This window comes from Gekko japonicus, unplaced genomic scaffold (assembly GCF_001447785.1).
Source record: "Gekko japonicus isolate JY-2015 unplaced genomic scaffold, Gekko_japonicus_V1.1 scaffold314, whole genome shotgun sequence".
Taxonomy (NCBI): domain Eukaryota; kingdom Metazoa; phylum Chordata; class Lepidosauria; order Squamata; family Gekkonidae; genus Gekko; species Gekko japonicus.
In genome coordinates this window covers 885,551-897,403 of record NW_015170284.1, presented here as the reverse complement: position 1 = coordinate 897,403, position 11,853 = coordinate 885,551, and the positions used below count along the sequence as shown (strand labels likewise).

At 44.0% G+C, this 11,853-nt stretch overlaps 1 protein-coding gene across 1 annotated transcript in view; it reads right to left on the bottom strand.

Annotated features, from left to right (window-relative positions):
• CACNA2D2 (calcium channel, voltage-dependent, alpha 2/delta subunit 2) overlaps positions 1–11,853 on the bottom strand; it is an 871,471-nt gene that overhangs the window by 151,598 nt on the left and 708,020 nt on the right. The window contains exons 7-8 of the mRNA XM_015417855.1: positions 5,185–5,316; positions 2,731–2,788 (exon numbers count right to left, since the gene is read on the bottom strand). Of these exons, the coding sequence (XP_015273341.1) occupies positions 2,731–2,788; positions 5,185–5,316 (190 nt within the window). The remainder of the gene's footprint in view (positions 1–2,730; positions 2,789–5,184; positions 5,317–11,853) is intronic.

Here is an 11,853-nt window from a genome sequence, read left to right as displayed (position 1 = left end):
TTGCAGGCTGCATGCACACATGGCCTGGGCAAATCCCACTCCAGTTTAATAGACCCTTCTAGCGGTGCTGGGAGCACAGTGCTCATTTACATTTCATTACTCAGAAAGCGCTGCTGCTTGGTGGTAGCTGAGATAATTTACAGAAGCAAAAAGGTTGAAGACACACTTGAAGGCGCTCAGGAGTTTGCCTCCATGCCTTTTGCAAAACAGGACCTGGTGTTATGCATTTCCTTCTGCAAATATATATCTATCACATTATCCTGCCTGCAACATTACAGATATCTTACCAAGTAAGTATAGGATGGGGCTCCATCCTCCAGGTGGAGACCTTCCAGAATTAGAACTGATTTCTAGACTACAGAGATCAGTTCCCCCAGAAGAAAACAGCTGCTTTGGAGGGTGGACTCTATGGCATTATACCCTGCTGAGGATCCTTCCCTTTACCACATCCTGCCCTTCTCAGACTCCATCCCCCAATCTCCAGGATTTTCCTAGCCTGAAGTTGGCAACCATAGTATAGGATGATCAGTCCGCACAGATGGTAAATTTTTCTCATGCATGACTGGCCAACAGCTGCTTTTACACATTCTTACATGGGCTCTTCACCTCACCCACAAACTATGAGGGGTATATGTAGGGATAGGGGAAAGAGTGCAAATGGTTCCATAGACATTAGTTGTCCTTCCCTTACTTTCAACCAAATCTGAGGAGCAAAGGGAAAGGGAAGCCCAGTCCATAAAGAACCCCTCTTTTGCCAGTTCCTGATCTTATTCACAGATACTCTTTCAGAGCACTTCTAGCCCTGTAATTCCTTATGATGACAAATTCTCATAAGTGTCTCTGTGGCTTTTGGGATTTCTTTAAAACTGGGCAGGTTTTTTTGGAGGGGAGTGAAGATCTCAGAAGGACAGCATGATAAGAAAACTGTAGCATGTGGCCGAAATTCAGAAACCCAAAGACGTGCCATGCACTGTTTTTTCAGATAGCAGAGCAAAAACCAGGTGAATTGAGCCTTCGCCATTTCTGAGAGACAATAAATTCATGATTATTTTCTTTGACATACTGATTTAAGGGTCCATTTTCTGTACAAAAGAGGCACAGTTGTTATTTATTGATGGGATACAGATGTCTTCACTCCAGATGACATTTCTGTTGCCAGAATACTGCATTTTCCTAGCATTCAAATCACAACATAGTGTTGCTAGAAACATGCATTCCACTCATCCAAAGCTACTTTTATTAATGTCAATGCAAATGTTAGGCTGGACCCTATCAATCAATTCTGCATGCACAAGGAGGAAGGATGATTTTTACCAATTCCTGCCTCAAGAGCAATTCTTGAGAAAGCTCTCTCAGCCCCACCTACCTCACAGGGTGTCTGTTGTGGGGAGGGGAGGGGAAGGGAAAGGAGACTGTAAGCCACTTTAACACGCCTTCAGGGAGGGAAGGATGGGATATAAATCTAATCTAATCTCTTCTCTACTTCTACTTGCCAGTTTTGCTCATGACCTGTTTACTACTTCTGATTAAGCAGCTTGTTGACAGACTGATCAGACATCTGCAACCAATTCATGCCATCGGCAGTGGCAAGCTAGTTGCAGCATGGGATCTGAAGTCAACTTCCAGTTGATCCCGCATCATCTGAATGCAAATATATATCTATCACATTATCCTGCCTGCAGTGGAAATTTTGCTTGGTCCCTGTATTTCTGCACACCAGGTAAGCTAGGACAGGGAAACCAGAATTTTATTCATAGATGACTGCAAGGATCAGCTGAGAGTTGGCTTCTGATCTCCCAGACCTGGAAACTTTCCCACAAGTCTGATGCTGGGACACATTTTTTTTGGGGGGGAGGGATAAGAAGCTGACTCCTAGCTGATCAGGGGATCAGCTAAGAGGCTTCTGATCTCCAGCTTTGCTATGTCTCAACCTTGCCAGGACACAGTGATTTTTTTTGAGGAGGGGATCAAAAGCCCATTCCTACAAGTCAGCTTCTGATTCATGCTACCAAAAAACCCTTGGATGTGCCCCAGCAATTCTGGCAAGTAGCAACAATTCCAGGACTAGGTGATCAGAAGCCAACTCTCAGCTAACTGGGAGCTCGGCTAGTAGTCGGCTTCTGATCCCCACCATGAAAAACCACTGTCTCCTAGCAAGGCTGGGAACCAGCAAAATTTGCCAGAGAGGAAGTCAGAAATCAACTCACAGCTGATCTTTGTTCAACTGAGAGCTGGCTTCTAAACAGTCTTGTTCTGCAGCTGTTCACATTATTTGGGCTGAGCTGAGTAAATCTGTGTTCTCTGCACAGGTTCTCTGCAAAATCTGTGGAATCCCTAACAAGACGATTGTCCCCTCTATAACATGTAGGTCTGACATTACACTAAAGAAGAATACTGATCTATCTGTAAAATGGCTGGGAATATGAACTGTTTGGCTATCTGGGTATGCCCTGAGACTTCATGCAGTTTGATTTACATTCTTGTTTTCATGTAAAATGTGTTTAGACATTAGAAATCTAAACAGGTATTGGTCTAGTGAATGCTTGGACAGGAGATTTCCTTGGACACTCATGTAAGCTATTCTCAACCTCACAAAGGAAGAAAAAGGTATGTATAATAATTTTTACGCAAGACCATGTCTATGGCCATCAACTCTAATGTGAAAGTTCATTACTGTTCCCTGTGGTATATAACTTAGTACTCAGTGTGATTCCTTTATCTTTCACTTACCAAGGCCTTCGTCGGACATCATATAGGTCAATCTTATCAGGTACCCTCCAGGGGGTAGCTGCAATGAGAGAAAGGAAAGACAAGAAGCTGTTGCTTGCTAGGGCAGCAGATGTTGGTACAAGGAGGGACAATCAGAGGGGGCTAAGGCACCAAAGACTTCATAGAAAGGTTCACTGGCCACAAGTAATAGAGAGGACATGCGGAAGGGCTGTGGCTCAGTCACAGAGCATCTGCTTTTCATGCAGAAGGTCCCAGGTTCAATCCACAACATCTCCAGTAAAAGGATCATGTAGCACGTATTGTGAAAGCTCTCCACCAGAGACCCCGGAGAACCACTTTCAGTCAAAGTAGACAAAGCTAACCTTGATAGATTAATGGTCGGATTCTGTTAAGGCAGCTTCATGTGCTCAGATGTAAGAATGTTGCTTACAAAGAAAGTGTTATCAGACAATAAGAATGTCATAGATCAGCACAGACAGATTGGGAGGGATGCTCATTAGAGAAAAGCAGGTGTTGCTGTTTCCAGCCCCATGTGATGGACTGCTCTAGGAGCACCTATATTTCTGGCCAGCTTTTTGGCCCTATGCTTTGAGTGACTTTCATTATAAAGAGTTAAAAGGACCTATACTGTAGTTATGTAGATCACTGACATATATTTAAATTTGCACATTTAATTTTGCTTTGTTTCTAGATTTTGAAAATTATTGTTTTTCTTTTCATCAATTCTTGTGAATTAAAAAATCAGGGTATAAATTATCAACAATCAAATAAATTCCTTAGCTCCTGCCTACAAAGCCATGCTACTTTGTCTTGCATTGCTAACATTGGCATAAAACAAAATAAAACTGTGCCAAATTTTAGAAGGGCTTTCACAATCTTGAATGCATTCTCCCTGCAATGAGTTCATAGAGACATTTTTTAAAAAATGTATATTCGTACTGCCTCTTTGTTCCCAGAAGCTTAGATTAGCATGCTTAGGTTACAATGACCTGTCCACATTCAGTATGGTATAATGGATATCATTTTTGACATGAGTTGACATGATTATACTCTTCTAAACTAGCTCCCCATGCTGCTATTAGTGCTTTAAAGAAGAAAGCCATATTCTTTAAAAACATGTATTTTGTCCTTTAAAACGTTAGTACCAGAATGGGGGAACCAGTTTTCAAGAACAAAACCAAGTTGAGGTTCAAGGGTTAAACCCCCTCTCCCTTCACTTCATGCTCCCAAAGCACATTGAGACTGCATGACTTTAGTGAGGGAAAGAAACCTGTGATCTTTGTCTTGCCTGCTTGAACCCTCAGCCATGAGCTCAGTAGGAAGCCTTAGAGAAGCCCCTCTGGGCAAACTGGATGTCACATCCAGAGGCATGTAACATTACTCTGATGCCTGTTCAGAGAGGAAAACCTTTTCCAGTGGCATGATCAGGATCAGAGAAACACTAGGCAGAGGGGTGCTCACCTCTTCCCCAACTTGCTTTTCCCCCAAATGAAAGTGCATCCCCAGCAGCTTTCTCAGAGTCTTGAGAGCCACTTGGGGGAGATTTGAAGCAGCAAAATAGCAGGTGGAATTAACTATAAAACTCACCCAAAGTAAATCTTCCTGTTAAAGAGGCCAGAAGAATAATGTAATATGCATCTGTATGCCACATCTAGCTTGGTCTGCTGTTTCAGTCACCATTCCCCCACCTGTAAAATGGGCCTATTGATAACCTACCTTGCAACATTGTTGTGAAGATAAATGAGATAAGGATTGTAAGGAATGAAGCACATTAAAAATGTTAGGAAGATGGTTGAGAAGTGAGGAGCAGCTGGGAAAGTAGGACAACTGAGGGCAGCCATGACACTGAGAAGGAGCCAGAAGAGGGTGAAGACAAGTGGAGAGACAGAGAAAAGAAGAAGAAGAAGACAGCAATGAGACAAGTATAGAAAGAAAATATGGATGTTCCACAGACTCCTGCTGAGAAGCACACAGTACACAGCACAAAGTATTCTATCCTTATTTGGTTTTTATATCATCATGCTAGATTCTAGAATCACCAATATGGTCTATTGGTTTGTAGGGGGAAGGAGAGCCAATTATCTGCTTTCTCCACCATTCATGATCATGTCAAAACGTCACATCTAGCCCATACGGTGAAATCCTAGACAGAAAAGAAAGGAGAGCATGCAAAGAGATCACTATCCTCTGTCATAAGCACTTCCTGGGCCATATACTGTTAATGAAACTAATCACGACAGGACCAATCTTCAAGGGCAATGGCCCAAGGCAATCTACTATTGGAAACACAGTCCACTCCATTAACTTTACTGTGCGTTATAAGGAGCTATGGTACTAACTCTGATCACCCCAGGCATGTCTTTCTCCTTAAATATTGACTGTGTGATTACAGCACTGTTGCTGAAACCCCATAATTGTACGGTTCCCTCCTTCCATTTTAAGAATGTCACACACCTGGATAGAAGCGAGTCACACCTGTGGCACTGCCAAAGACCTGCCACAGCAGAGATGGGTCTTCTTTTCGGTTTTCTACAAATACATCCTCCAGGGCTTCTGTCCAGTTTAGCTCATTAAGGATTACAGTAGCTGTAAGAGACCAAAAAGGAACTAGATTAACTTGAATGGACCTTAGAAGGCAAAAGATGGATGATTTCATTCTCAGGCAATTAAAAATAACTCAGGAAGTTGTCATCAAAATACGTGGTCATAGTGAGACTGAACTTTTTCAACAGACTCATTGACAGCACTGATACCTTCTGAAGAACCATTATTGCCCATGTTCAGCATCCCTTGCTGGGTTGATTGTCACAGGTTCCTTCATTCACTGTGCTCATATGCTCATATTCTCTCTTAAACACTTATTCATGCCTTTTGGAAGCTTTCCTGATCTCTGTGTAGCCAAACAATCAAATATGATATGCAAAACTATCACTCTGCACCATGGAGGGCATTTTCTCATATGAAATACACTCACATCCAGGCTTCACAATGGTCATCGTACTGTGGTGTCAGCTAGCTGCCATAGGAGGCTGGGAGGCAGTTGGTTCCCCCCCCCCACTCTCCCCTGGCATCTGCGCATGCCCTATCTTCCCTGTGTATGATCTTGTCTCATGCATTCCTGTCTGTAAACGCTAGGCAACGCTTATCTGCAAGGTTAACAGGTGTGTGTGGGAGCTGCTTTGCCAAATGTATAATGAACTGTACCGTGTGAAGCTGTAATTGTTTAGGGTTTTAGGAACGTTGCTTCTCAGGCTTTTGAGCGCGTAACCTGAAGTCTGCCTGCTCGGCGGGAATGGAGGTTATTGGTTATTACCCTGTTTGAATGTCTTACATTATTCCTTGCCCATCCTGGCCCAGGCATTCTGGACAGTGAACTTGTTCCTGCTCTATCATAGCTTTAATAAAATACTACTTTGCCTAAACGTGTATTGGATTAATAGCTGTGGGGGACCAGACATGTGGGAAGAGTACGTACTTTGCGTGCAGAAGTTTCTAAGTTTAATAACCCCTGGCATCTCCAACTAGAGGATCTCTGGTAGTAGCAACTGGAAAGATTTTCTTCCAGGACCTTGCAAAACCGCTGCCAGTTTGAATAGACAATACTGGACAAGATGGGTCCAAGGAGCCCAGGTGCAGTGGTAGAGCATCTGCTTGGCAAGCAGAAGGTACCAGGTTCAACCCTGGCATGTTAAAATGATCATGTGGTAAACAATACAAGAGACCTCTGCCTGAGACCATGGCAAGCCACTGCTGTCATCTGATTCATCAGATACAATATGTAGCATGGCAATTAAAAACTTCCCTCTAGATTTTTAATTTACATTTTCCCCACTCTGATATCAAGTTAAAACTCATAAAAACAAGAGGCAATGCCCCCCAAACAAACAGCAGAAGAGAATCAGGATAAAAATGAGATATAACCCAATAAAACAGAAGAGTCATCAGTCAAGTTTCTAGATACCCTCAATGATTGTGCCATGGAACAGATGGTCACAGTAACCAACCGAGAGGAGGCAATCTTGGACTTGGTCCTAAGTAATGCTCAATTCCTGGTGAGATATGTAAACGTAATAGCACCAGTTGGGAACAGTGATAATACTATTAAGTTTAGCATTTATGTAAATAGGGATTTGACCAAAAAGTCCAACACAACCACATTTAACTTTAGAAGGGGTAACTTCTGTCAAATCAGTTGGCTTGTGTAGAAGAAACTGAAAGGAAAGGTAAGGTGGGTCAAATCCCTTTGGGAAGCTTGGAAACTATTTAAAACTACAATACTGGAAGCTCAGAATGTATACCACAGGTTAGGAAAGGTACTAATAGGTATAAAAAAGGCCTGCATGGTTAATGAACAAAGTAATGGAAGCAGTAAAAGGTAAGAAGGATTCCTTTAAGTGGTGGAAGGCTGGTCCAAGTGAGGTTAAAAAAAGGGAGCATAGACTTTGGCAAAGAAAATGCAAGTCAGTGATCTGACAGGGAAAAAGGGACTATGATGAACATACTGCAAAAAACATGAAGGCCAACAATAAAAATTTCTTCAAGGGGTGAAAGGATTACTAAAGGATGATAGGAAAATGGCATAGACACTGAATACATTTCCCCCCTCTGTCTTCACTGTGGAAGATAGGAGGTGCTTGCCGACTCCAGAGCAACCGACTTCAATGCGGTGTCGAAAGACCTGAGTCAGATTGAGGTGATGAGAGAGAAGGTTCTACAACTGATGGACTAATTAAAAACTGACAAATCACCAGGCCAAGATGGCATACATCCAAGAGTTCTGAAAGAACTCAAATGTGAACTTATGGATCTCCTGACAAAAATATGCAATCTGTCACTAAAATCTGTCTGGAAGGTAGCTATTGTAACCCCCATCTTTTAAAAAGGTTCCAGAGGAGATCTGGGAAATTACAAGCCCGTCAGTTTAATGTCAATAGTGGGTAAGTTGGTGGAATCCATTAGTTAGTAGGCACGTTGATAAACAAAACCTATCGAGGAAGAATCAGTATGGATTCTGTAAGGGAAGATCTTGTCTCACTAACCTTTTAGAGGGGGTGAACAAACATGTGGACAAAGGTGACCCAGTAGATGTTGTTTACCTAGACTTCCAGAAAGCTTTTGATAATGTTCCTCATCAAAGACTCCAAAGTAAACTCAGCAGTCATGGGATAAGAGGACAAGTCCTCTTGTGGATTAAAAACTGATTAATTAACAGGAAACAGAGAGTGCGTATAAACAGGCAATTTTCACAGTGGAAGGTGGTATACAGTGGGGTACCACAGGGCTTGGTACTAGGTCCGGTGCTTTTTAACTTGTTCATTAATGATTTGGAGCTGGGAATATGCAGTGAAGTGGCTAAATTTGCATATGACACTAAGTTGTTCAGGGTGGTGAGAACCAGGGAGGACTGTGAGACGCTCCAGAGGGATATGTTGAGGCTGGGCGAGTGGGCGTCCACATGGTGCATTGGAGTCAAAAATCCTAACTATAAATATATGTTGATGGGGTTTGAACTGGCGGTAACTGACCAGGAGAGAGATCTTGGAGTTATGGTAGATAATTTACTGCAGTTGTTGACTCAGTGTGTGACTGCAATAAAAAAGGCAAATGCTGTGCTGGGATTTATTAGTAAGGGGATTGAAAACAAATCAGCCAATATCATAATTCCCCTGTATAAATCTATGGTGCAGCCTCATTTGGAATACTGTGTACAGTTCTTGTCACTGTACCTCAAAAAAGACATTAGAACATTGGGAGAGGTACAGAAAAGAGCAACTAAAATGATTAAGGGGATGGAACATCTTCTCTGTGAAGAAAGGTTAAAGAGGTTAGGGCTCTTTAGCTTTGAGAAATGATGATTGAGGGGTGACATGATAGAGGTTTACACAATTATGCTTGGGATAGAGAAGGCAGAGAAAGACATACTTTTCTCCCTTTCCCACAATACAAGAACTTGTGGGCACTCAATTAGATTAATGAACAGTAGGCTTAGAACAGATTTTAAAAAAGTACTTCTTCACCCAAAGAGTATCTCCCAGTAGAAACTGAAGGTGGGGGGCATTTTTGCAAGCCCAGCAGAACTAGTGCAATATGCCAAACAGTACCTGTGCCACTGTGGCACTACAAACCCAATGGGACTAAGCTCAAGCCAGGAAAGTGCTTTTGGGGGAAATGTCAGGCACAGGTTCAAAAGTGTATAGAATGCACCCCCTACAAGCTACACACACCAAACACACAGGGAATCTCACCCTGCCACATGTTCCTCTACATTCTCTCCAGGTTAGGGGAAGATTACATTTCTGGGGTTATGGACCCCCAGGAAAGGTCTCCCCAGTGCTCTCTCTGGAAAAGAGAGCGGCAGTTACAGGAGTCTATGGAACCAATCAGGAACAAGCCAGTGACATCAAACTCACAGGAAAACTTCACCTGGGCAGACCTGCCCCAGCCAGACACTGGAAGCACAACACGCACAACATGCCGAAAATAATCTTTTCCAGACATCTTCACTTTCATCAAGGCACGCAATATGAACCATTTCCAGCTATAGATAGTTGGGCACCCCCTAAATATCACTAATGTTGTGCATTAAGTCCAGTACATTATTGCATGTAACCTCCTGGGCCATGCCCTGACAGGTCCTCTGGTTGCCAGCAGTGGGCAGTGAGGGTGAGGTAGCCATGCTGTTGGCTGCTCCAGAGGTCTGCTGTGAAGTGTACAGTTTTGCCTTGCACTCTGGAGAACTCACTCTTGACCATCACCACTGTGGAGTGGTGCATGGTAGGCAACACTCATCAGCTCATGGTCCTCCATGAGGGGATGGGGTACCAGGGAGCCAGGTGTTGCAGCAGCCAGTGAAAGGCTACATCCTCCATGAGGGAGAAGGGCTGGCCATCCACAGTAATCATCTTGTCGATGAGGTGAGTGACTGCTTCCTGGGCCCTCGACATAGCCCTTCTGGATGGCACTGTCAGTGTCCCTATGGGAATGACCTCTTGGAGGGTGGCCTGCCTTGATGTCCCACCCACAGCACCCTGAATGTGGGCAGCCTTTCTTGGAGGGGCCTCCTGCTACTCCTCCATTTCTCCCTGCTGAGAGGGTGTGGACCTCTTCTTCCTCCCACTAGCCATCTCTCTTTCCTCCAGTGACAAAATACTGGAGTGCACCCTTTGCAGGTGCCTGTGGAACATGTAGGAGGACAAGTGTTTGGGGTTTGTGCCCCTACAGACATGGGTGTGGCACACCTGGCACTCTGTCACCCAAGGGTCACTGGGGAGGGTGCAGAAATGTTTCCAAAGTGTGGGCTGGAAGGTGGAAGGAGGGACAGTTGCTTTCTGGCACTGGACTGGGAGGGGCCATGGAGGGTGTACTGAGGAGCAGCAACAGGGAGTTGTGTGGAAGGGGAGAATGCTTCCCCCCCTCTGAATCACTGCTATCAGAAACTTCTCCAAAGAGTGTTATCAACTGCTGCTCTTTGGGCAGTGTGAACAAGTCTTTGTCCTCTGTGGAGAGCACCAGGAAGCGATCAGGGGAAGAAGGCTCTGAGACTTCTGGTGATGCCCTGCTAGAGGTGGGCTCCAGTGGGCTGGCAGGATGGGTTTGGTGCCTGGGGACAGGGGCCTGTGATATGCAGGGGGGAGGAGGATGTCTTCCCCCCATGACAAGCACCCTTTGCACCTACTTTCACCCTCATGGCACAGAGGGGTTGTTTCACTATCAGGAGGAATGGGAGGGTATACAATGTGGGTCCTCAGCTGAGGAACTCAGGAGCTAAGCTCCTCTGCTTGGTGAAAAGAAGAAGAAGAAGAAGAAGAAGAAGAGGAAGAAGAAGAGGAGGAGGAGGAGGAGGAGGAGGAGGAGGAGGAGATTGGACTGATACCCCACCCTTCACATCCTGACACTCTGTGAGATAGGTGGGGCTGAGAGAGCTCTCTCAAGAACTGCTCTTGTGAGAACAGCTCTGAAAGAACTTGTAACTGACCCAGGGTCACACCAGCAGCTGCATGTGGAGGAGTGGGGGATCAAACCCAGTTCTCCCAGATTAGAGTCCATGTTCCTAACCACTACACCAAACTGGCAGGGTAGCTGAGAACCCTGAGCCCACCTGATACCCCCAAACCTCAGCAAAAGAGAGGCGTTCTCAATCAAAATGTGGGTCCTCAGCTGAGGAACCCACTAGCTAAGGCCCTCTGTCCGGTGTGAACAGAGAGACAGGGTAGCTCAGATTTCTGAGTTCATATAAGACCCCCAAACCCCAGCTGGGGAGAGGAATCACAATCAAAATAGGTGTCATCAGCTGAGAAACCCACTAGCTAAGCCTCTCTGCTCAGCATAAGCAGAGAGACGGGTGTCTCAGAGCCCTCAGTCCACCTAACACCAAAACCGGGGGGGGGGATTCCCAATCAAGAGGGAATGTGCTCTGCTACTCCACTTTTAAGTTCCCTGCCTCTCTGTGTAACTGCAAACAGCCAAGAGAAGACAGGCTGCAAAGCTAAGCTGAGCTTATATATAGCATTCTGATCCCACAAGTAGGGACCCACAAAAAATGCTGCATATTATTAACATCTTTTTCATAGTATAGTTGGTTACTGTTTAAATGGCCTTCTTGCAGTAACTGATTTGTTTGCTTTTTGGATTTTCTCATTTAGGGAGGGCACCCTCTTTTATGAGATACTTTTTTTTTGTCAAGAAACTTTTTATTTTCTTAATACATTTCACATTTTCAAAACAATTTTCTTACAGTCAGTTTCCCTTTCCCCTCCCTCCTCTCCAGTGGCTTCCCGCAATGCGTTTCCCCTGTGTTCCAAAAGTCTTGTACATTTCAAGATAACAGTCTTAATCTTAGTATTGATCTAAACAAAGTAAATTTCGTTTTACATCCCAGTTTTTTTCTAAATAAATCTTGAAGTCATCCCATTCTTCAAAAAATTCTTGGTCTTCTTTGTTGTTTAATTTTTTTGTTATTTTATCCATTTCTGCCATGAACAGAACATTTTGTATCCAATCCTCTATATCTGGTATTTTCTCTTGTTTCCAACATTGTGCGTAGATAATTCTCGCCGTCGTTATTAAATACCAGAATAGAGTCTTTTTTTTCTCAATTAGTTCTTCCATTTTGAGTCCTAAAAG